Source organism: Pelophylax lessonae (genome assembly GCF_965119305.1).
Source record: "Pelophylax lessonae genome assembly, chromosome: 6".
NCBI lineage: Eukaryota > Metazoa > Chordata > Amphibia > Anura > Ranidae > Pelophylax > Pelophylax lessonae.
Window position 1 is genome coordinate 292,504,363 of NC_138773.1, and position 26,376 is coordinate 292,530,738.

The following is a 26,376-nucleotide window of genomic DNA, read 5'->3' on the forward strand; positions in this document are numbered from 1 at the left end:
CCTTATAGCTGAGCTCCTCCATGCCTCTTATCGTTTGGTTGCTCTTCTCTGCACTTTCTCCAGTTCCCCGATATCTTTTTTTGAGAACTGGTGCCCAAAACTGAACTGCATATTCCAGATGAGGTCTTACTAATGATTTGTACAGGGGCAAAATTATATCTCTCTCTGGAGTCCATGCCTCTTTGAATAAAAGAAAGGATTTTGCTATCTTTAGAAACTGCAGCTTGGCATTGCATGACATTATCCAGTCTATGATTTACCAGAACACCCAGATCCTTCTCCACCATTGGCTCCCCCGGCTGTTCTCCTGCTGGAATGTATGATACATGCATGTTTTTAGCACCAAAGTACATAACTTTACAGTTTATCAACCTTAAAGCTCATTTTCCACAAAACTGCCCAATTAAATAGTACATTCTGATCATTCCATGCTCAATTTACTGATTTTCCAATTTACACAGTTTGAGTTAAAATATCAGGTATATTTGGCCCTGTCTATAGTTTTTTGCATTATGATTATACTTGCCTAGAGATACAGTTCTCTTTTTACAGGACTGAGACTGATCGTTTGATTATAGCCGACACCTTCACTTTTAATATAAAGTTTAAAGGCGTTAATGAAACCCCATCTCTCCTACTCTCCTACAGAACAGGTCAGAATTTGCAATAAAGGCTTGTTTTTTTTTCCTTTTAAAAAAGAGGCATTTACACCTTGAAAACCTTTGGGGGCTAACTACATAATATGATAAACCTTGCCTATATATATATATATACAGTCTCACAAAAGTGAGTACAACCCTCACATTTTTGATGCAGTATGCGGGGTATGGTCTGAGCACTGACATGCTGACCCCCCACCCCTTCAACCTCTGCAGCAATGCTGGCAGCACTCATACGTCTATTTCCCAAAGACAACCTCTGAATATGATGCTGAGTACATGCACTCAACTTCTTTAGTTGACCATGGCGAGGTCTGTTCTGAGTGGAACCTGTCCTGTTAAACCGCTGTATTGTCTTGGCCACCATGCTGCAGCTCAGTTTCAGGGTCTTGGCAATCTTCTTATGGCTTAGGCAATCTTTATGCAGAGCAACAATTCTTTTTTTCAAATCCTCAGAGAGTTCTTTGCCATGAGGAGCCATGTTGAACTTCCAGTGACCAGTATGAGAGAGTGAGAGCGATAACACCAAATTTAACACACTTGCTTCCCACTCACACCTGAGACCTTGTAACACTACTGAATCACATGATATAGGGGAGGAAAAATGGCTAATTGGGCCTAATTTGGACATTATCACTTAGGGGTGTACTCATTTTTGTTGCCAGCGGTTTAGACATTAATGGCTGTGTGTTGAGTTATTTTGGGGGACAGCAAATTTACACTGTTATACAAGCTGTACACTCACTACTTTACATTGTAGCAAAGTGTAATTTCTTCAGTGCTGTCACATGAAAAGATATAATAAAATAGTTACAAAAATGTGAGGGGTGTACTCACTTTTGTGAGATACTGTATATATATATATATATATATATATATATATATATATATACACACACACACACACACACACACAAAAGTATTGGGACGCCTGCCTTTACATTCACACCCACATGAATTTTATTGGCATCACAGTCTTAGTCCGTAGGGTTCAATATTGAGTTGGCCCTCAACAAATCATTTGGTGGAGGGGGGATTATGGTGTGGGGTTGTGTTTCAGGGGTTGGGCGTGGCCCTTTAGTTCCAGTGAAGAGAACTCTTAAGGCGTTAGCATACCAAGACATTTTGGACAATTTTATGCTCCCAACTTTATGGGAACAGTTTGGGGATGGCCCCTTCCTGTTCCAACATGACTGCACACCGGTGCACAAAGCAAGGTCCATAAAGACATGGATGAGTGAGTCTGGAATGGAGGAACTTGACTGGCCTGCACAGAGTCCTGATCTCAACCCGACAGAACACCTCTGAGATAAATTAGTGCAGAGACTGCGAGCCAGGCCTTCTAGTCCAACATCAGTGACTGACCTCACAAATTAACTTTTGGAAGAATGGTCAAACATTCCCATAGACACACTCCTAAACTTGTGGACAGCCTTCCTAGAATAGTTGAAACTGTTATAGCTGCAAAGGGTGGGCCAACTCAATATTGAACTCGGAATAAGACTGGTATGCCATTAAAGTTCATGTGCATGTAAAGGCAGGCGTCCCAATACTGTATTATATATCTATATATATATATATATCTATATATATATATATATATATATATATATATATATGTGTGTTGTTTTTTAAATACAAGGAAATTAGTCTGTAAGCTGTGTCCTTTGTATACAGACACTGTTGTAAATGGTTCTATGTACTCTGTAAAGTCAAGCCCATATTTTTTTAAATACATTGTAAAGCTAAGTAGTTCATATCTTAGTGCAACGAATTACATTTATAAACTGCAGATACGATCTAAAGCTATGCACAGCTTTATACATGTAAATATCTACTTTTTTGTGAATACCAAGAAAAAAAATAGGATTAAACCATCCAAATTGCACAGTTACTGGAAAGCATAGAGTAACTGACGACCTCTGGTGGACACTACTGGTATTGTAACCCAGCTAATATGAAGGTAAAGGCGGCTGAATGGCCTCTTTGATGTTTTCAAGTTTACAAACTGATGACATTTTCTAGTTAGGAGAAAGAGGAATCCACGCTTAGGATAGGAAATTCAGTCTATAATGTGGGGAAATGGCCGCTGCCTACCTCTAAAAGTGTTCACAAAGGATGTGTTCAGTAAAGGTAAGGGAATAGTAAGGAGGTAAATGGCGCTGCCAGATATGTGTGTATGAAGAAAAAGAAAACCATATAAATATATATATATATATATATATATATATAGGGCAATGGGAGAACCTGTTGTGAGTTCAAATATTGCTTAAAAATATAAATACATAAGTTAGATCCTTAGCCTCAATGTGCTAATTAGTTTCAAACAGTGCATAAATGAGCGAACAATAAATAGATATGCAAGTTAGGTGACTAATAGTGATAAGAATAAAGTGCATAAATTAAAGTGACTGAGTGTCTCAGTGGAATAAATAGTGATAGACTAAAGCCTAGTACACACGCAACGATTATCGGCCGACCGATCGTCCGACTTTTGTCCAAGTTGTGTTTTGTTGGTTGGAATGTGCCTAGACTGCACACGAATTTTCTCGGCCAACAAAATTCTACTTCAGAAGTGATGTCATGTGTTGGGTTGCTTTCTTTGTGTTCTTTCTTCACTGAGCATGCCCAGACTTGCTCATCAGATTTTTCCCTGTCGAAATCTGTACTGACTGCACGAAAATCGGCCGTTGTGTTGACGGCCAACAAAAATTGTATAGCCTGCACACCAGATTTTTTTCGGCCGAAAAGTCGGAGTTGGTTGTCGGAAGCATCACACTAACAAGCCGAAAATCGGCAGATCGGACGTTGGCCGAAAATTCCCTGCCGATTTTCGACGCGTGTGTAGGGGGCTTAAAAGAAGTGCAACATAGCAATCAAGGTGCAAATATAAAGTGCTAGCATGGCTATATATGTATATAAAACAAATCCCACAAGAGGGGTGGGTGTGAATGGATACAGATAGGTTTCCAAACTAATGTGACAAATATATTTAAAAATTATAGTGATAATATTTATATACAATTGACAGCCATGTACAAGGATCATTTGTTTACTTGACAATTATAGTATTAAAATGAAGGAACTTTAGCCAAAAGAAGAGATTGTTCACCTACAGGAGGCAAACTTATTTTCCTCAATGACGTCTATAGGAGCCCCAGCTGTCAGCAGCAGCTAGAACTGAGAGTCAGCAGTCGTGCAAATTGGTGACTACTGGATCTCAAATGGGTTAGGAGGTTAAACAGAACGTGTGTTAGTATAAGGGATGTTGATGCTGAACATATAATGAGCAGGGCACTCTGGATGTAGTTTGTGGGGGGGGCCATTTCAAATAACTGGAGTCACTTTATGAGGTTTGTTACACTAGATCAGGCTTTTTCAACCAGTGTGCCCAGGCACCCTGGTGTGCCTTGAGGTTTTTTCAGGGGTGCCTCAGCAAAATGCCCCAAAAATGTCCCAAAAATTGTATACAAGGCGGCGGGGTGGATGAAGCCTGCCTTTTAGTGGCAGGTTTTCATTGTGCACCATTACGACCCTCTAGCTGCTGACCTGCTATGACATCATCAGTTGATAAGGAGGATGTCAGTTGCCTGCGTAGCATGCTTGTTTGACCCTCCTCTGCTTCCCTCTGTAAGTTTTGGGGTCACATTAGCTGAATGATGGAGAAAAACTGAGGAAAAAGAGAAACATTGGAATACTAGTCAGTACCAACTTTAGGCGTCCTACGTGTGCGGATGTTGCTGCATTATGTAAAACTATTAGAATAGATTTTTACATTTTAGGATGGGATGCCTCCATAATTTTAAAGGGTGCCTCGAGACTCCATAATTTGGGGATGTGCCTGGACTGAAAAAAGGATGAGAAACACTGCACTAGATTAACTTTCTGCCCCCCCCCCCCCCCAAACAGACCCAATACCCAATAACACTTTTATTAGCCATTCTGTTTACTTTGTAACTTCCATTTAAACATTACCTGAATCATATGAATGAGATCAAACTTCTTAAACTCATTATTTTGCTTGGCGTCTTCTCTGTACTGAGCTGTGGTCTTTTCATGCCAAGTAAAAGTTACACCCCCCAGGTCTGGTATTTCAGAGAGATTGGCTAAAAAACAAAGCCATAATGGCACTATAATGACGGTATAGTAACTTAAAAAGTGAATAACAATGAAATAAATGCATTTGGAATATTGTATTTTAGACATGTTAGAGCGGAGCTAAACCGTAACTGAGCACCCCAAACTGAAAATGCTTTTTCATTTATTTTTAACCACTTAAGCCCCGGAGAATTTGGCTGCTCAAAGACGCTCCGTGCGACGCTGTACCCAAATGAAATTGACGTCCTTTTTTCCCCACAAATAGAGCTTTCTTTTGGTGGTATTTGATCACCTGTGCGATTTTTATTTTTTGCGCTATAAACAAAAAAAGAGCGACAATTTTGAAAAAATAACAATATTTTTCACATTTTTTTATATGAAATTCTCAAATAAAAATGTAAAAATCAAAATTTTTTAACATTGTAGGCCAATTTGTTTTCTGCTACATATTTTTGGTAAAAAAAACCCACAATGAGCATATTTTGATTGGTTTGCACAAAAGTTATTGCATTTACTAACTACGGGAAAGATTTATGTCATTTTTATTGTTTTTTTTTTAAACTAGTAATGGCGGCGATCTGCGATTTTTTTTTTTGCGGGACTGCAACATTGTGGCGGACAGATCGGAACCCCTGACTGACCTTTTTGACACTTTTGGGGGTACCAGTGACATTACTACAGTAATCAGTGCTATACATATGCACTGTTACTGTAAAAATGACACTGGCAGGGAAGGGGTTAACTTTATTGGTGATCAAGGGGTTAAGTGTGTCCCTAGGGGCGTGATTCTAACTGTTAGGGGGGCGTGGCTAGTGAAGTAATCACAGAGACATATGATCCTACATAGCAGGATCGCATAGCCTTTGTGATGATCTAAGGGAGAATGACAGACGGCTGTGTTTACATCAGCCATCTGCCTTTCTCCCTCTCCTGTGGGAGATCGCGAGTGGCCGGCAGACATTGGAGCCGCCGGTCACACGCGCTGGCTAGGCAGGGAACGAGCGGGGGCGGGAGTGCACCGCCAGTAATCACTCCTGGTATGGTCCTCAGGTTCCCAGTGTATGGCAGGTTTCACCTTTTCTTTTCTCACCACCTCAGGCCAAGACAAGGGTATAGAAATGAACCTCCAGATGGTGCATTACATTTTTAAAACCTTTATTTTCCTTCATAAATAGTAGCAATAAAAGCAGTGCATAAAATCCATCCAGTGAGCAGTCACGATTGAAGCCAAGAGTGGAGAGCGGTAATGTCCGGCTTGCGTTCCACCCGCTCCCGTGACGTCACGACGTGCATTCCTCCTAACGCGTTTCGTCACTCTGTAGACGTGAAACGGAGTGACGAAACGCGCTAGTTACCAGTCAGAATAAATGCGATTAGACAAATGCATGCAGCATGTATTCCGCTTGTTAACATGCCTGTTACCACAAATAAAAGTGTGAATGGTACCCCATTCTGTAAAGTACAACTGGTACTTATTATGGGACCCTATTGGCACAGCAGCAGCTGCCTATTGTATGCTGGTCACTTACCTTTGTAAAGTTCTATTTGTGAATGGTTTGGTTCAATGCTTTCACTGCTGATCTTAAGGTCAGGCCTGAATTTTTGTATTGCTGAAAGTATGTATAAGTCCATTTCACCTGGAATAGAGTATTGGCACAATAAAGTACAGGGGTTTTGGCACCGAAAACTAGAAAAAAGGTAAGTCTTCCAAAACTTTCAACAACCTCTAACTGACCACTAACAATAGAGCCAACCCTGTCACTTAACCCTTCCCTGCCTGAAACAATAACACTTACTTTAATCCCTATAAAAAGACCTACAGCTCAACTTCAACTGGATAGAAAAGACACACATTTATGCAGCTCTGCCATCTAGCTAGGTGCTAGGGTAAATTGTTGTTAGTGTAGGTAAATTGGCCTGGCCGAGAGAGACAGGCTTGGATTGAATCTGGGTCAGGGCTGAGTGACTAAGGGAGGCTGGATGACTCATCAAGCAGCACCTCTGGTAACTCCCCCTGCTCTCTAAAACCTTGGAGAAGCTTCAAGAAGCAGAGGGTGGAGTCTAGGAGGAGCTGTTTGGAGTATTGATGAGAGCCCCAGCTGATCCCAAGAAGGTGTGCTGGGGGGGACGGACACCTCTTAAATACTCTTGGGGTCATGCCAGCAGGGACATTTGGTGGAAGATGGATATGGAGCGCTGGGGAAAATGTCTGTTGCCCTTAAGGATGCACCCTAGTCTGGGGAGGGGGGATGACCTCGGGCCTGGAGCTTGGGTGCTGTAGGGAGTAGGGACCCTCTACAACACAAGGGGGACTCCTATCCTAGGGGCATGGGAGCAAGGAGAGGACAGCGTGAGCAAGTCAGCAGGTCCAGGAGATCTCCAGAGGGTCAGTCTGGAGGACTGGGGAGCAGTAGCCAAGAGGGCTAGAGAATGTGGTGCTGCTGCAGCCAGGAGTGCAGGCAGGGCCTGAAGAGGTGGCACTGCTGGAGATTCTGCAAGCAAATGAAGAGCTGGAGGAAGGAACGGAGCTGTATTTAGTACTAGGAATTGTCCCCAGTACTTGCTTTGAAGTCAAGTGGGCATCCCATAATACCCCTATCCCCATCCAAGTTCAATACCCTCAATAAAAAAAACAAAAAAAAACCACAAAGTGCTGGACTGTTTTCTGATTCTGAAGTGACTGTGAAAATTTGGTGTGCCTGGCTGTGCAGGGTGTTGGATTCCATTCTACTGGCGGCTCCTTAGGGGGTGCGCTACAATTATTCCAATATTTTTTATATGCTAGTAGCGTAAGTACTTTATCACTTGCTTGAAATCCCTATATAGCAGAGCTTAGACTGGGGGACCAAGAAGCAGCACAGGGAGCTAATCAGATGATGTGCTGACACAAAGGATAGAAGGAGACAGCAGAATGACAGGCAGATGAGCTCAAAAGTGTGCTGCTTCTCTTTCATTGTCCAGTCCCAGGCTGGAGGGAGACCTATAATTGTTATTTAACTGCAGTAGAGGAAAAAGCTCAGGTCTTCTGCCATGCCATATGGGACTGTGCTGTGTAATTTTCATAACTAGATGGAGAGAAATACTAAAGCCTTGGGAAAAAAACAGCTCCTTTACATGTATGTCAACGTATGCAAAGCTGAGAGTATGCCAGGACCGGAAATTCTTGTTGTCAAAATTAGGTGTGAACACAAGGGGGGAGGGGAGGTTGTGCAGTGCCAGATTAAACTCTGTGGTGGCCCCTAAGCAGTTGAAAACATGGGGCCACCCTCACAGGTTTCTGGAGGTTTCCTGTGCATACACTCTAGTGGGATATCTTTGAAGTAAGAAGTATGCATGTTGGCTGCTAAATTAAAATGAACATCACTACTGCGTGTTTACAAACTGACAGCTAAAAGCAGTTGAACTTCTCAACCCCTTAACGCCGACGTAACGCAAATTTGCATCCCATGGCTTCAAGGGATTGTTCCCAGCTAGAGGCATCACCACGGTACCATTCTTTAGAGCGGACGGTCGGCTTTCTTGTGATAACAATCGATGCAGCTAATCAGCCACTCACGTGTTATTACAAGCAGCGGGAGGGAACATCCCTCTTCCTCCCACCGCTCTGCCTGGCTCTCCCGTCCCACTGGGAGACCCAAGCGACCAGCCGCCACGTCCGCCATCTGGCTGGAGTCCCAAACAAAGATGCTGTCTTTTAGATCCCAGATCCCTCCATAAAGAGTACCTGTCACTGCCTTTTACTGTCACAAGAGATGTTTACATTCCTTGTGACAGTTTAAAAAAAAAAAAAAGACACAGTGTAAAAAAATAAATAAAAAAAAATAGGAAAAAAAATGTAAAGCGCCCCATACCTCCGTGCTTGTGCGCACAAGTTGCGCCCGAAAATATAAACAGCGTTCCAACCACACATGTGAGGTATCTCTGCGATTGTTAGAGCGAGAGCAATAATTCTAGAACAAGACCTCCTCTGTAACTCTAAACAGGTAACTGTTAAAAAATTTTAAAGCGTCGTCTATGGAGATTGTTTAGTACCGTAATTTGTCAAATTAATATATGAATAGCTGCGCTAAGTATAAATTTAAATGTATAAATATATGATTTTAAATACATCAAACAGCAGCTACACTGGTCATATACTGAAGATCTGTGGACAAGATAAAAATGGTAATATTATGTAGCGCTAAACCATAACATAATCTATATAGTCCATATAAAAGATTTTCCAGATATCCCGGTGAGGAAATGCACAGCAACCAACACTGTGTGACAAGCGAGGAAGATCCGCCACCAAATAAGAGTGCCAAAATACGCTTACCAGATGAAAATGATAAACAGGCATTCAGATTATAACATGGCAAACTGCATTACTCTGTCACAGGAACCTCATCCCAATCCACTTCTCAAGGGGAATCTCACGGATACAACGTCAACAATTCATCAAATCGGGAACCGCTCATAAAGGAAAAACGATAACCCTCATAGTGTAGCATGCAGACATTAAGCTTTAATAAGTATGCATAAGAATACAACTCACATTGTGTAGGGGATATCTGAGCATAAAAAACGCTGATCGGCGTGGTTCCGGATCCAACCGACAAGATGGCCGCGTTGTCCTCTACTGCACATGCGCGTCCAGGCGTCCAATCGGGAGCGGCCCAAAAGGCGTCATTTACGTATGTCAAAACGCGTTGGGCCGCTCCCGATTGGACGCCTGGACGCGCATGCAGTTTGCCATGTTATAATCTGAATGCCTGTTTATCATTTTCATCTGGTAAGCGTAATTTGTCACCATTGCACAAGTCTCCGCAATTTTGAAGCATGACAGGTTAGGTATCTATTTACTTGGAGTAACATCTTTCACATTATACAAAAAAATTGGGCTAACTTTACTATTTTGTATTCTTTTTTTTTTTTTTAATTCATGAAATTGTATTTCTTCCACAAAAAAAAAATGCATTTCAAAGACCTCTGCACAAATACAGTGTAACATATAATATTGCAACAAAGGCCATTTTAACCTCTAGGGGTCTCTGCTAATATATATATATATAAAATGTTTGGGGGTTATAAGTCATTTTCTGGCAAAAAAATACTAATATTACCTTGTAAGCAACAAGTGTCAGAAAAAAGCTTAGGCATGAAGGGGTTAATAAGATGAGAAATCAGAGACAAACTGTATTGTGAACCTGATCTCTATGGTTTATGTAAAATGTTATTGGATAAATTACATCAATACGGTATTTTCTCCGTAGAGTCTTTACTTAAAAGTTTTAGTTTTTTAGTTGATTGATTTTTTTCTATCTTTTGTAAATCACTCAAGAAAGCTTCATTGTAATTTTCTTTAAAGATCAAATCAATATTAATTTACTCTGTTGTCACGGGGTCCTTAAACTGCTTGGGGCTCATAGGCCAGTGCCTAATCTGCCTTGTTGGTATTTTGGGACTGAGGAGGGGGGGGGGGGGTTCTATATCCAATTAAATTGGTAGTAAATCCCGTTTGTTGTTCTCTACATACAGATAAGCCTATAAGAGGACTTACCTGAAGGTAAAATAAATATCTCCTAGGAGATATTGATTCACCCTGGATGCAGCAGATGACATCACCGACACATGCGCTCTTAAGGTCCCGCATACCTTGCCGGGAACTTCAGAGCTTTGTGCCAGAACCGAGGGCTCCCTTGCGCATGTGCGACGTCACACAGCCGGAGCTCACAAACCCGAAAGAAAAACCAGAGGAAGATGTCAGCCCTCTCAGCGGTGACAGCGCACCACAGCATGGCTTTATTCCAAGATGAGTATTTCATGATTTGCTAGAATACGATGCATACTAGCACATTATGCAATTGCCTTACAGGTTGTTTTTTTTTTTTTTTTGTTAACCAGGAGCAGTTTACAACCGCTTTACGGATCTAATAAATGCTCGCCCTGGGCAAACCGCACCTACAGATTATATTAAATGCAGCTTAAAATGTAAATCCTCACATATCCCCAGTGAAGTGAACAGTCTCAGATGATACACAGGGATGAAACAAATCTCCTTATATACGTTATACTTGTATATGTACTGTCTTCAGCTTTCCATACTGTTAAGAAAGTGCACGTCCTGTTAGAATTTTCTCTTCCTGGTTCACCTGTGGGAGAGAAGTTTGGCCATTCACTGTGGGACAGCTGATTGGAGTTCAGATCCGCCTGTCTGTTTTTTTAGGCGGATCTGAACGGATGCCCCATGCATCTCTATGGGGCATCGGATGTCAGCGGAGACATGTCCACTGACATCCGATCCGATCCTGTCCGTCAAATCTGGACGGATGGAAACCCTATTTTCCATCCGTCTGGCGGATCGGATCGGATGAGAACGGGCAGGCGGTCCTTTCTCATCCGATTCCCCCATAGAGGAGAGCGGGGATCTGACACCTCCGTCTCTGCACACCGAGCGATCAATCCCCCGCTGAGCAGAAAACAGAACGGACAGGATCAGACATGTGTGAAAGGGGCCTTAGACTGGATATTTTCTCTTTTTCGGACCATTCTCTGTAATCCCGAGAGATAGTCGTGCATTAAAATCCCAGTAGATCAGCAGTTTTTGAAATATTCAGACCAGTCTGTCTGGCACCAACAACCATGCCACGTATAAGTCACTTAGACCCCCATTTTTTCCCCATTCTGATGCTCGGTTTGAACTTTAGAAGTCGTTTTTAACCACGTCTAGATGCCTTAAATGCATTGAGTTGCTGCCATGTGATTGACTGATTAGCAATTAATGTTACCAAGCAATTGGACATGTATACTTAATAAAGTGGCCAATGAGTGTAAGGGTCCTTTCACACGGGCGGTCCATATGTCCGTTTTTCCTCCCGTTTGCGGATGAAAAACGGACATAATGCATGTCTATGAGATTGCGAACGTTAGCGGATGACATCCGCTGACATCCGATTTTGCGTCGGTTCCGTTCCTTAAACGGAAGAAAGATAAGGTTCTCTTCTGTCTCAAAAAACGGAACTGAACGGAATGGACTGAAAAATAAAACGGATGTCAGCGGATGGTCATAAAAAATGACTGAACGGACAAAAAAACTGAACTGACCGTGTGAAAGGACCCTAAGTGTGTATACGTGTATGTGTGTCTGTATATGTCTGATTAAACTTATATGTATAGTTAAAATGTTTTTGGAATAGGTTTTAGAAAAGGATATAGGTATATTCATTATGCCTATTTTAGGGATATATATATATATATATATATATATATATATATACTGTGTGTATATATATATATATATATATATATATATTTTTTTTTTTTTTTTGAGTAATGGTCAAGTAGGGGTTTTCCTGACAGCAAGTGAAAAATAGTGACAGGGGAGGGACCTCCAGCAGATTGACAGCCTCAGCTCTGTTCCTGTGTGCTGTGTGAATGGGGTGTGTCCCTTCCCTCCAATCAGCTATCAGAGCTCTCCTCACTGATGCAACTTCAGCTCTCCGCCCCCTGCTTTTCAGAGCTAAGAGATCCTGTGTAAATTCTGCATTTTGAATGGCTTTAAGGGAAATACGGCTGTAGATAAACAGGTACAATTTAATTAGGAGGATTTGTTTAATCTCTGTGTATCACCTAAGGATAGTCACTTCACTGGGTATATGTAAGGGTTTACAGACACTTTAATAATAATTTACTAATTCAGTAAAATAATTTCAAATTGTTATTGAGAATAATATAAATAAAAATTAAAAAATATTTAAACTGAAATTCTAAAAAGGGAATAATACACCAAATACTTTAAAGTGGAGTTCCACCCATTTTAATAACTTGGATTACATAGATGTATGTAATCCCCTTTAAAACTACTTTTACCAATGGAAACTTTTTTTTTTGCTAGGAAATACCTTATTTTCTTCTTTATTCATCCTCTCCTCACTTCCGGGTCCGGCCGCAGATCGGCGATTACGTCATTCGGCGATTCATAAGGGCTGCTGGGATGTATCTCATGGGATGAAATCTCGCATTATTACACAGGAGTCCTGAGCTGTACTAGTATGTATTGGATTGCGGCCGTGCTTCGCCCCGCCTCCGCCCCACCTCCTCTCAGTGAGCTGTACTCGGATGTACTGGATTGAGTCCGTGCTCCGTCCGCCTCCGCCCCGCCTCTTCTCAGTGAGCGCGGACTGAAAGCATTATATTCCATAGAGCTCACTGAGAGGAGGCGGGGCGGAGGAGGGCAGAGCACGGACTCAATCCAATACATACAGTACAGCTCAGGACACCTAAGTAATAATGTGAGATTTCATCCCATGAGATACATCCCAGCAGCCCTTGCGAATCGCCGAATGACGTAATCGCTGATCGGTGGCCGGACCCAGAAGTGAGGAGAGGATGAATAAAGAAGAAAATAAGGTATTTCCTAGCAAAAAAAAAAAAAGTTTCCATTGGTAAAAGTTGTTTTAAAGGGGATTACATACATCTAAAGTTACTAAAATGGGTGGAACTCCACTTTAATTACAGGTATTAACCATATACAGTTGTCAGAATACAATATTTTTCACTGCCGTTTGCTAAATAATTTTGTATCTATTGGCAAGTTGAACGAGATCTCACCAGGTCCACTCCCAATGCCTAGGACATTAAACTGTGATTTCTCTTTTGTAGTCCTGAAAGAGAACACAAACATGGCCACCATTAGTCTTCTGCACTCACAGTGGAGAATAGCATCTGTCAAAAGTCTAAAATTGCCAAGATTACGGTATTTTGATAAAGAGACAAGAGAAATGTATGAGCAACAGGAAATCATCCTCATTGTTGAGTTTGTTTTGAGTGGATGAGAGGAGAAATCTGATTGGTTAGATATCAGCTGTACTGGGTTGCAGTCTAAACCTACTGGAGGGGAAAACATTATTTTCTTAATGTCAATATATGCCAGTCAACTTACCCTGAGACCAGTTCTGGCAGCTTTGTATTGAAAAAGTTCTTGAAATTGTCATGCTCATTCGACATTACATTGGAAAGATTCACGACTTTCACGCTGTAAGACTCATTAGAGTACATATGTTTTCCTGCAAACTCTGGGTCTGGGAAGTCTGTACTGTCTGACACAAGAACTGGTGCTATTTCCATCATTGGTACAGCCTATGTAAAATAAAACATAAATAGACTAATTACACTAGGCTGGTTACATCTCCACAAAATATTATAAAAAGACTGCAATCTCCATTTAGAATATGTAAACCATATTATGCAGCAATAAAAGGAACTTACTACCACCCCTTCCATCAACCTCTAACCAATACTGACACTCTTTTTTCCCCCTTACCTGGTAAAGCCAACAATACTCACCTAAGTCCCCCATCCAGGTCCCTTACCACCATTGGTTCCAGTGCTGGGGGACTGCTAATCCAGTCCAATGATGCCCTGAGACCACTTGTCTCCTGCTGTCCCCTGTGATGACATCAGTCCTCTTCTGAGAGGTGGCCACCCAACAGGAAGTGTCCACATCACGCAGGCAGACAACTCAAGAAGGACCCCAATCAGGAAGTAAGCACAAGAGGAGAAGACTCAGGGCTGAAGCATCATGTGGCTGTGGGTAACCGGGTGTTAGGATGATTCCTGGTTTGGTCACTAAGTGGCACTCTTTCCTAGTATATATAAAAGTGAGTTGAGTTGCAAAGGGAAGTTCAGGTGGAATATTTGAGAGTAAGAATTTGATTGCCATTGATTCCAGAGTGGGGTTTTAAGTTTACCACCCTCTAGTGTGCTACTAGTGTCAGAGTAGGTAAAACATATTCTGACTCATGTCTAAGTCTGTCTGCGAGTCCTAATCTGGGTCGGGGTTATTAGAGTTCAGGGCAGCATGATTCATACAGACAGCTCTCTAATGCCTCTACCTGGTTCTGGAAAGTTGGAGAACATTCTGGAAACTAGAGCAGAGGCTAGGAGGGTTGTTCTGCATATTTAGGGACACTTAGCAAATCCCCAGGAGGTGGAACTGGCAGGGGACTAAGTGGGCCCTTAAATAGGAATGAGTCATGCTGGGAAGGGAGTCGGTGGAAGATGAAGTTGCAATGCTGAAGAGACTGTTGGTGTCCCTTGAGGCAAATCCCCCTAGTCTGGGAAGGGGGGGGGGGTGCTCTGCCTTGGGCAGAGGCTCGGGTGCTGGCCTGGGAGCATCCCGACAACAGAAAAAGCTTGAAAGGAGTCTTCACTGAGAGGCAGCGGCCGCAAGGAGGACAGTGTGAGTACTACAGTTCGGTGCAGGGGCCTACAAGGAGAGAGACTTCAACATTTAGCAGGTCTCTCTGGAAGATAGCAGTGTGCTTAAATCTTCTCTACCTGGCCCTGGGAGATCTCCAGAGAGTAAGTTGGGTAGACTGGTGAAGAGAGTCAGTCGGGTAGACTGGTGAAGAAGCAGCCCTGCGGGCTGGTGAAGGGGCAGTCAGGTGGGCTAGCATTTCCTGCAGGTAGAGCTGGGACCAGTGTCTACAGGGGAGTTGGCGGTACTCCAGAATGCAGTTCACAACACTTTCCAAAGGGACTGGGAGTTCCTAGCCTGTAAGGGGCTGTTGCTGAGCCTGTTAGCTGCTAAAAGAAGAATCAATTGGATTTTGTACAGAGGATCAAGTGGAGCTGCATATAGCGAGGAAGTTGCCCCTGGTTTTGTCACTATCAGCATCCCATAATTCCTATCCCTATACAAGTTATTACCCCCTAATAAACATAAAAATAAAGCTCAAGGACTGTTCACTGTGTCTGGGTGAAAGCTGAAGCTGTGGTGTAAAAATGGAAGGTGCAGCGCTCTCAACAGACGCAATCCTATCTTAGTGTGCAGCACAGGTCCCAAGGCTAAGTGTGTCTTCTCACACTGAATACGATAAATAAGAGAGAAGAGCTGGCAACTCCAAAGTCCTTGATGCAAAAATTTATTGGCTACATTTGAGCATTAAAAAGAAAACATCTGATGCGTTTGAGCGTAAGCCTTAGTCAAAGCATAAGCTATGACTAAGGCTCACGCCAAGACATGTCTGTATTTGCTATTTAATGCTCAAATGTAGGCAATAAAGTTTTGCATCAAGGACTTTGGAGTTGCCAGCTCTTCTCTCTTATATGAAGCTGTGGTGTGCCTGGCTGTGCAGCAGTGCGGAGCCTTGTCACCTGAAACCCCTAGGGGTAGTGCTACAATAGACTCTGAGCCTTTTTACAGTATACATCACACACTTATGCCACATTTCTTGGACTTACAAAATTCTCTAATTACAGTGACACAAAGGATCACTTTAAAATGTAAACTTTTTAATAACATGTACATTTCTCTGCACAGAAATAACACTTTGTCTGATCCTACAGTATATTAGATAAATGTGAGTCACACTAATTTATTTTGGGGAAACCAGATCTGAATAAATTGTACAAAGAGAAGGCTAGGGGATAGATACAGGAGGTAACTCCCAAAATCATATAAACATGTTATATATATATATATATATATATATATAAATATAAATGTATTATACACACATTCTATATTATACAAAAATGAACAAACATTCAAAAGTGTACAAAAACCCAAAGTCACCCTAAGATTTTGTACTTAAAAACAACAGAATATATAACGGATAAAAACACAATGTGCCAGCATGTTTCGCGGTATATCTTCTCCCCTTCTTCAAGGCTTTTTTTGTATGTTGTATGTATGGTTTTCAAAAATACCAAAGGGTAAGATCAAAGAGAAACATGATTGTCAGGTGTGGTCCAGTAAGGGGGAGACCAAGGATATATATATACAACAAATATTGCAAACTCCCAGCTGTACCAGATGCGGCTAACAATGAGTCACGGCTCCCCAATATGTATTGCGCGCTGTGCCACAGCGCCCATGTTCTCTGACACAGAGAGGTGGCTTCCAACAAAAAATATCATCCGTGTGAATTACCAGATTCAAGTGTACCATATGTTTGCACAATAGATGTTTGGGTCTCCCGAGGCCCATCCATGTCAATAGACCCTGGTCTAAATAGGAGGAACATAGGATCCCTGTGTTCATTACTGACAGAACAGCGTGTTTACAATGGCAGACTGCCATTCTGTCTCCATAGGGAGCGATTGTGGGTGCCCGGCGGACATTGCGGCTGCAGGAGCCGCTGATTGGCTTCCCCTGTGGCCAATCGGTGCGTGCATGTGCCCCCACTAGCGGTCCCGTGAAGCGACGTACACAGGGCCGTCTTTTCCACTGGGCATACCCGGCGGTTGCCCAGGGGCCCCACATGGATCGATGGATTGGTGGCATGTCCTCCCACTCCCTGGTGGTCTAGGGCCCCCCCATTCCGTTGTCCGCCGGCCCGCCCGGGCCCCCCCCCCCCTTATTGCTTCTTCCCCTCCGCTTCGGAGTCCGGCGGCGGCCGTGGGTTGCTCGAGTCTGCACTGCACACACTGGTTGCTAAGGCAAGCCCGATTGGCATCTAGCAACCAGTGACGTGAGCAGCAGAGCAGACCCAGGATGCACAGCGCCGCCGCCGCAGCGGAGGACTCGGAGGAGGATCCTCCTCCTCGTCGGGCTCTCCTCCTCACTCCTCTCCTCCGTCGACCCTAGAAGAAGACTGGCTCCGCCTCCGCCTCCACCCACCTCCTCCCATGTGCAGCCGTGTAAGGTAAGGCTGCCACAGCCTGCCAGGCTGATTAAATATTTATATTCATTCTCATGGCATGATGGCATGATGTGATGATGATGGCATGTAAGTATGATGGGATCTAATCGATGTGACAGAGTCAGACAACTACTACCTGTCCTGGCTTGAGCCTGGAGGATATACTACCTACTATATATTGGTCCCTGGCTGGCCTATATGTATATAGTAAGGTATATATCCTCTCCAGGTAGTAGTTGTACTCTCTTGTAATATAGTGTTCCCTGTAATGTGTATATAGTCTATATACACATTACAGGGAACACTATATTACAAGAGAGTACAACTACTACCTGGAGAGGATATATACCTTACTATATACATATTACAGGGACCAATATATACTACAAGACAAGAGACAACTACCTGGAGTATATACCTTACTATATACATATTACAGGGAATCCTATATACTACAAGAGACTCTTGTAGTATATAGTGTTCCCTGTAATATGTATATAGTAAGGTATATACTCCAGGTAGTTGTACTCTCTTGTAGTATATATTGGTCCCTGTAATATGTATATAGTAGGGTATACAGTATACTCCAGGTAGAAGTTGTACTCTCTTGTAGTATATATCGGTCCCTGTAATATGTATATAGTAGGGTATATACTCCAGGTAGTAGTTGTACTCTCTTGTAGTATATAGTGTTCCCTGTAATGTGTAAATAGTCTATATACATATTACAGGGACCGATATATACTACAAGAGAGTACAACTACTACCTGGAGTATATACCCTACTATATACATATTACAGGGACCAATATATACTACAAGAGACAACTACCTGGAGTATATACCTTACTATATACATATTACAGGGAATCCTATATACTACAAGAGACTCTTGTAGTATATAGTGTTCCCTGTAATATGTACTGTATATAGTAAGGTATATACTCCAGGTAGTTGTACTTTCTTACATTTTTATTCTCGTGCGTGATTGTGTAGGCAGGGGGCCCCAGTGCACTGCGTTGCCCAGGGGCCTATAAGGCACTTAAGATGGCACTGGACGTACAGGTACGTAGTTTCGGGGGACAGAGCTGACCTGCCGCTATAAAACTACGGCGGCTTGTCGGCAGGAGGTTAAAGTGATTGTAAAGGTTCGAATTTATTAAAATAAAAATAACAAACATGTTATACTTACCTGCTCTGTGCAAGGATTTTGCACAGAGCAGCCCCTATCCTCGTTTTCTGGGGTGCCCAGTCGGCGCTCCTGTCTCCTCCTCTTCCTTAGGTGCCTGCACAGAAAGCCGCTTTGTATGGGAGCACCCGTGCTGGCAGGCTCCGAAGCCCCGCTGCTGCTTCCATTGACACGGACGGCAGGACTTAGGTCCACCCACCGCTACCGATGTCACTGGATTTGGTTGACAGCAGCCAATGGCTCCTGCTGCCATAAATCTATCCAATGAGGACAGAGACAGTGGCTGCGGCCTCTGGGCTCCTGCACATCGCTGGAACAGATGGGTTCAGGTAAGAAAAAGGGGGTCCGGGGGCAGCTGCAGCATAGAATGCATTAAGGTTAAAAACCTTGAGACTTTACAATCCCTTTAAAGAGGTTGTAAACCTTCAAAAAAGATAAAAATTTAAAAAATAAAAACCTGAAAGACAAAGGCATAATATGAAATACTTATCTTAGAACAAAGCCACCGCAGTGGCTCCCGCACACCGCTGACAAGGCCGACATGTTTACCCGTCTTCCTTTCCGGGATCACGGCCATCTGATTGGCTGGAGCCACGATGACGTCATTCCCGCGCATGCGCACGGGAGCCGCTGTTCACGGCACAGGGCTCTGAAGGAACGGCACGGGAGGCCGTTCCTTCAAAGCCCATGCGCAAATGGTGTCACTGGCTGCATGCAAAGTAAATATAAAGATATATATAAAATGTAAAGATGGAGATCTTGTGTTCCTGCTAAGCAGGAACCGGAATCTTGGTCTTCCCCTAATCAGTGCAACCCCCCCCCACAGTTAGTAAGCACTTCCTAGGGACACACATAACCCTTTGATCGCCTCTGATGGTAACCCCTTCCCTGCCAGTGTATTAGTACAGTAACAGTGCATTTTAGCACTCATCACTGTATTAGTGTCACTGGTCCCCAGAAAGTGTCAAAAGTGTCAGTTAGATGTCCGATCAGCGACAATGTCTGCTGTAATGTCGCAGTCCCGCTAAAATTCGCTGATCGCCACCATTACTTGTAAAAAAGAAAATCCCATAAAAATATTGCATCGTTTGTTGACGCTATAACTTTACCAATCAACATACACATATTGGGATTTTTTTACTAAAAATATATAGCAGAATACATATTGGCCTAAATTGCGGAATTTTTTTTTTTCATTGGATATGTTTTATAGCAGAAAGTAAAAAATAATGTTTTTGTTTTTTTTTTTCAAAATTTTCGCTCTTTTTTGTATATAGCGCAAAAAAATAAAAACTGCAGAAGTGATCAAATACCACAAAAAGAAAGCTCTATTTGTAGGAAAAAAAAGAAAATAGATTTTTTTAGGGGTACGGCGTCGCACGACCGCACAATTGTCAGTAAAATAACGCTGTGCCGTATCGCAAAAAATGGCCTGGTCATTAAGGGGGTAAAACCTTTTGGGTCCAGAAGTGGTTAAAGAACTGTAGTTGCATGACTATGTAGTCACACGACTATGTGGTTCCATGATTAACAATCGGTTAACAGGATGACAATGGTGAACAATAGATGGCCAAAACCATGTAGACGGAAATAACAGGCTTACAAGGAATAAATTACCCAGGATGTTCTGATGTAATAAGGATCTGGATTGAGAGATGCCAAATTAGGTTGTCTCATCCAAGTTAAAGAAAGGAGGTTATTTTTGCTCTAATTAACAGTGATCAAATGTTTTTATATCTTGGGGATATTTAGCTTGTTTGTGTAAACCCTAATAATGAATTTCTCATATTCGCTCCATTTTGGACTGTTAAAGCCCAAGTTTACCTAAAACAAAAAATATATAATGTGTGGACATTGTTAGTCACTATCCCCAAACTCATTCATCTGTGTCTTTATTGACCTTAATTTGTGCACTGGTCCAAATCATTTGGTGGAGGGGGGATTATGGTGTGGAGTTGTTTTTCAGGGGTTGGGTTTGGCCCCTTAGTTCCAATGAAGTGAACTCCCAAGGCGTCAGCATACCAAGACATTTTGGACAATTTCATGCTCCTAACTTTGTGGGAACAGTTTGGGGATGACCTCTAGGTCCATAAAGACATGGATGAGTGAGTTTGGGGTGGAGGAACTTGACTGGCCTGCACAGAGTCCTGACCAGAACCCGATAGACCTCACAAATGCGCTTCTGGAAGAATGGTCTTACCACAATAATTTGACCCCCGTGACAGACACCGGAATAACGAGTGGATGTTATACAGGCTGAATTTGATCTCTGTCACGGGGGTCAAATTATTGTGGTAAGAGGCCAATATATACCTTGGTGGTGGTTCTCCCTACACATGGTGATCGGAGTTTGGAATGTCCTTAGGAGCACCCTGTCTTTTTCCACCTGGAATCTTTATTATACAGATTTGGACTGTCTGTTTTTAAGGACTTTGTAGTTCTCCTTTTGTACTCAGTGCTAGCGCTACACCCGTTTGTTTTTAATATATATATATATATATATATATATATATATATATATATATATTTATTTTTTATTTAAGTTTGCTTTGTGAATAGGACCCCATAACAAACATATAGCTGGGGTTTCTCCAAACTGCTGCAAAAGAGAACTATACTTTAAACTAGCTCAGGGAACACAGCCCCCCCTCTATAGGGTATTTTAGTCTATGGATCCCCTCCCTATCTTGGCACTAAAGTTGGCCATTCATGGCTCCATTTTTTTATTTGTTCAAGCAGCCGGCTGAAAAAAAAAAAAAAATGAACTGTTTTTCCCATCCACATATGCGAGGTGGATGGGGAAATCGTCCCTGCTGTGTGATGTCAGGACAGGAGAGGACTGGCATGGGCAATTTGGAGAGGTCTCTCTCTCTCTCTTGGCACACAAATTAAGGGGACATCTCACCAGTTGAACATAGGTTACAAAAAACCTGATGGGTTATATTTACTGCCCTTTATAATGAAAATAAGACATGTTTTTTGCCTTCAAACCTACTTTAAATTACACTGCTGATTGCACATGATACTTGTTTGTAGCTTAAATTCCGAAATTTCCACTTAAAACTGTGATTTTGTAAATTTTTGAAATGTCAGTAAGAATTTTGGGTGTCATGTCCGTAAATTTCACTTTTGTAGGTTGGCAACACTGGCCTTTAGTAATACTGAAATAGTGCCCACGACTATCCACTCACCTGTTCTCACAGCCGCAGTATGCAGAGCACGAATACCCTATGATCTGGCTGGGGGTGGAAAGGGCAGAGTTTTTTTTCCCCAGAGGGGCCGGCTGGCAAGGTCAGCATCAGTGCTGGCAGACAGGAAGTGATTTCTCCCCTATCATTTCCTCCCAGCATCCTATGTAGCTCCGTAGGAGGGAAGAGACCCAGAGGTCGAGGCTGCAGCGGGCTAATTATCACCTAGTCAGTTAGGTAAGATCCTCACTATTATTCTTTTGCTTTATAATGTCTGGGATAGGAGCCGAGTCGCTGCACCATGGGCTTCTGGGTTGTATTTGCCCCCTGGGTGAAAAGTTGCCAGTCCTCTCCTGTCCTGACATCACACAGCGGGGACAATTTCCCCATCCACCTCGCATATGTGGATGGGGAAAAACAGTTAATTTTTTATTTTTTTCAGCCGGCTGCCTGAACAAAAAAAAAATGGAGCCATGTATGGCCAACTTTAGTGCCAAGATAGGGAGGGGATCCATAGACTAAAATACCCTATAGAGGGGGGCTGTGTTCCCTGAGTTAGTTTAAAGTATAGTTCTCTTTTGCAGCAGTTTGGAGAAACCCCAGCTATATGTTTGTTATGGGGTCCTATTCACAAAGCAAACTTAAATAAAAAAAAAATATATATATATATATACTGTATATTGTCAAAAGTATTGGGGCGCCTGCCTTTACATGCATATGAATGTTAATTGCTTATTGGCTTAATGGCTTCCCAGTCTTAGTCCGTAGGGTTCAATATTGAGTTGGCCCACCCTTTGCCGCTTTAACAGCTTCAACTCTTTAAGGAAGGTTGACCAAAAGGTTTAGGAGTGTGTCTATGGGAATGTTTGACCATTCATCCAGAAGCACATTTGTGAGGTCTATCGGGTTGAGATTAGGACTCTGTGCAGGCCATTCAAGTTCCTCCACACCAAATTCACTCATCCATGTCTTTATGGACCTAGAGGCCATCCCCAAACTGTTCCCACAAAGTTGGGAGCATGAAATTGTCCAAAATATCTTGGTATGCTGCAGGGCCGGTGCTAGACTGTTTTACGCCCTAGGCAAGATCAGCTACTTGCGCCCCCCCCCCCCAAAAAAAAATAAAAATAAAAAGGGAAGGGGTTAAAGACTGCTCTATGTCATATCCAGTGACCCTGATCTGATGGTTCTTCCATGTAATGCTGTCATACCCAGTGACCCCATATTCCTCCATGTCACATCCAGGGACCCTGATGTTTTTCCATGTCACATGCTGGGACCCCAATATTCCTCCATATACTGCTGTCATACCCACTGACCCTAATGTTCCTCCATGTCATACCCAGGGACCCCTGTGTTCCTCCATGTCATGCTGTCATACTCAGTGACCCCAAAGTTCCTCTATGTCACATCAGGGGTCCCTGATGTTCCTCCATGTCATACCCGGAGACCCTGATGTTTTTCCATGTCACACCTGGGGACCCTGATGTTCCTCCTTGTCACACCTGGGGACCCTGATGTTCCTCCTTGTCACACCTGGGGACCCTGATGTTCCTCCATGTCACACCTGGGGACCCTGATGTTCCTCCATGTCACACCTGGGGACCTCAATCCCCCATGGCACACTCAGGGATCCCAATTCCTCATGGCACACCTGGTGACCCCGAACCAGTTACACTTGTGACCCCTCTTCCCCATGTCACACCTGGTGACTCCGATTCCCCATGTCACAACTGGTGACCCCAATTCTCTTTCACACCAGGGATCCTCCATGTCACACCCAGGGACCCTGATCCCCTATTCTGGGGGACACTTACTGGGCAGTATGAAGAGAGTGGCCTGCACTCTGCCCTCCTTCACCATGATCCTGCTTATTCCATTCTCCCAGGACGCTCCTCTCCTGGACCACAGTGCTCACCACAGCTCCAACCGGCTCCTGATGGAGGGAGAAGCAGCAGTCAGAGAGCTCCGCACCTCCTTCATCACCAACATCCTCAGACCATTCCGGTGCCTCGTCGCTTCTGCTCCAGTAAAGGTGCTGCCCTCCATTACCAAGCTCCGGCTCAGGTTCAGCTCTCCTCCACTCCCTGCTTAATACCGACCAGGGAAATGAACGGCTGCCCACCAGCTCAGTGTAGAGAGTCACTTCCTGTCCAGGGTTTAGGCTGCTTAGCTCCAGACGAAGAGGATCATTATGCAGGTAGCACTCCGGTGGGCTCCTTTCCTGCCCCAATGGTGGAAAGCCAGGGTCTGGTAGTTCTGCCACTGCCCAGACACCTGGCATCTTCCTCTGTCCCTCCTTCCTCCCCCACTGCCGCCCCACCCCTCAGCCCACAAGGATCATTTATGATGGAGAGTGAGTGCTGACTGGTGGCTGCACCCCTAGGTGGCAATGCGCCCAAGGCAGCTGCCTAGTTTGCCTAGTGGAAGCACCGGCCCTGGTATGCTGATGCCTTGGGAGTTCACTTTCCTGGATTTTAACCACTTAAGGACGGTTTTACCCCCTTAATGACCTGGCCATTTTTTGCGATACGGCATATTTTAACGGACAATTGCACGGTTGTGCAACTCTGTAACCAAGTAAAATTATTGTCCCTTTTTTCCCACAAATGGAACTTTCTTTTGGTGGTATTTGATCACCTCTGTGGTTTTTATTTTTTGTGCTATAAACAAATAAAGAGCGACAATTCTGAAAAAAAATATATATATATTTTTTACTTTCTGCTGTAAAACATTTCCGATAAAAAAAAATTTAAAAATCAAATGTTTTCATCATTTTAGGCCAATATGTATCCTGCTATATATTTTTGGTAAAAATGATCCCAATAAGCGTATGTTGATTGGTTTGTGCAACATTTATAGCGTCTACAAACTACGGAATAGGTTTATGTCATTTTTATTTATTTTTTACTAGCAATGGCAGCGATCAACGATTATTAGCGGGACTGCGACATTGCGGCAGACAGATCGGACACCTAACTGACACTACTACAGTAGTGCTAAAAAATATGCACTGTTACTGTACTAATGACACTGGCAGGGAAGGGGTTACCACTAGTGGCGTTCAAAGGATTAAGTGTGCCCCTAGGGGGTGCTTTCTAACTGTGTGGGGGGGTGGGCTCACTAGGTGAACATAGAGATCTGTGTTCCTAAATAGCAGGAACACAGGATCCCTCTGTTCATCTGTGACAGAATAGCGGTCTGCTTTTTTTACATCGGCAGACCGTTTTTCTGTCTCAATGGGAGGGATCGCAGGTTGCAGGGTGGACATCGAGTCCACCGTACCTGCTGATTGGCTCCCCCTCTGGCCAATATGCACGCGCCCCTGCTGTCTATTACATGAAACGACGTACAGGTAATTTGATCTATGTTCAGCCTACAGGTGAAATTCTGAAAATCAATATAAGTGATCAGGCATAGTACAGGATAAATGTTGGTGTTACCTGATAAAATGGAGTCATGAATACAGTATTGTAGACATGTGCGGTTTGTTTAATTCTGAATAAATATTCGGGCTAAATTTTCGTTATTCGGAGATTCGAATATGTCCGAATATTCGAATTACAGTGTAAACAAAGTTTCCAGAATGCTCCAAATAACGTCACAAAATCTGTCAGAATTTCTGAATTCAAATTGAAATTTGAATAGAATTTTACATCGAATTCCATTCAAATTCCAACTGTAAATATATTTCTGAAATCAAAGACTGTGTTTGTTATTAGAATACCATTTCAAAATAATGCTGTTTTGGTTAAGCCAAAGATGATTTAAAGAGTTTTCGGAATCATTTGATGAAGATTTTTCTTTTGTTTGTTCACTTTGCCACATTCGAATAAGAAAAAAAAAAAAAATTAGAAATGTATCAAATCTATTGTTTCAAATAAAAAAATAAATAAATAAAATCGGTAAATTCAAAGAAAATTCAAAAAAGACATAAACGAACTCTGAATATGAATTCGGAATACGAATCTGAATTAAACGAATCAACCAAATATACCGAAACTAAATAACTAGATTAACGAATCGAAACGAAACACATTTTTTTCGTCATGCACATATCTAGAATGTTACATCCAGGAGAGATGTGATTACATACAGCAGCTAGAATGTGTCTGCTTTTCTATATCCACAATAAAACACACACACTTCTTTCCAGTTCCAGTAACCACACAAACGTAGATGAATGTGAGGTGTTAGTTGATCTGAAGTCACCTGGAGTCACATTAACAAAAAAAGAAAAAAATTCAGACTGTAAAGTAGATCTAAACACAAACTGGCAATAAAAATCTTAGCTTACCGTTTCCATGTAGTTATCGCAGCACTGGCACATCCGGATCTATCTAGATTTATACCGGACGCAGAAGTGCCTGCACAGGAACTGCATGGCAGGTTTTCCTTTTAGCTTTTTTTTATTAAGAAAGCTGCAGAGTAAAAAGACGTTGTGAAATGACATCGTCATTTTAAAGCTTGCGTGAGACTTTAGTGAAAAGAATTTGTTTTATGTTCAGCCTAGGGCTACATATGCAATTGAATTGTTTTGCTATGGAGAGATTTAACTGCTTGTTGCTGGTTATTTCACAATAATGTCATCGTACTGCAAATGAGAACACTGGGATC

General features: G+C 42.6%; 1 protein-coding gene across 2 annotated transcripts in view; it reads right to left on the reverse strand.

Annotated features, from left to right (window-relative positions):
• Positions 1-13,870, reverse strand: part of LOC309558301 (histamine N-methyltransferase-like) — a 39,842-nt gene extending 25,972 nt beyond the window's left edge. The window contains exons 1-4 of one of the 2 annotated variants that reach the window (XM_082261357.1): positions 13,678-13,870; positions 13,347-13,399; positions 6,287-6,394; positions 4,635-4,765 (exon numbers count right to left, since the gene is read on the reverse strand). In XM_082261357.1, coding sequence (XP_082117483.1) covers positions 4,635-4,765; positions 6,287-6,394; positions 13,347-13,399; positions 13,678-13,865 — 480 coding nt within the window. In that variant the 5' untranslated portion in view covers positions 13,866-13,870. The remainder of the gene's footprint in view (positions 1-4,634; positions 4,766-6,286; positions 6,395-13,346; positions 13,400-13,677) is intronic. The other variant, XM_082261358.1, reaches the window with a different exon arrangement.
• Between the last annotated feature and the right edge of the window lie 12,506 nt (positions 13,871-26,376).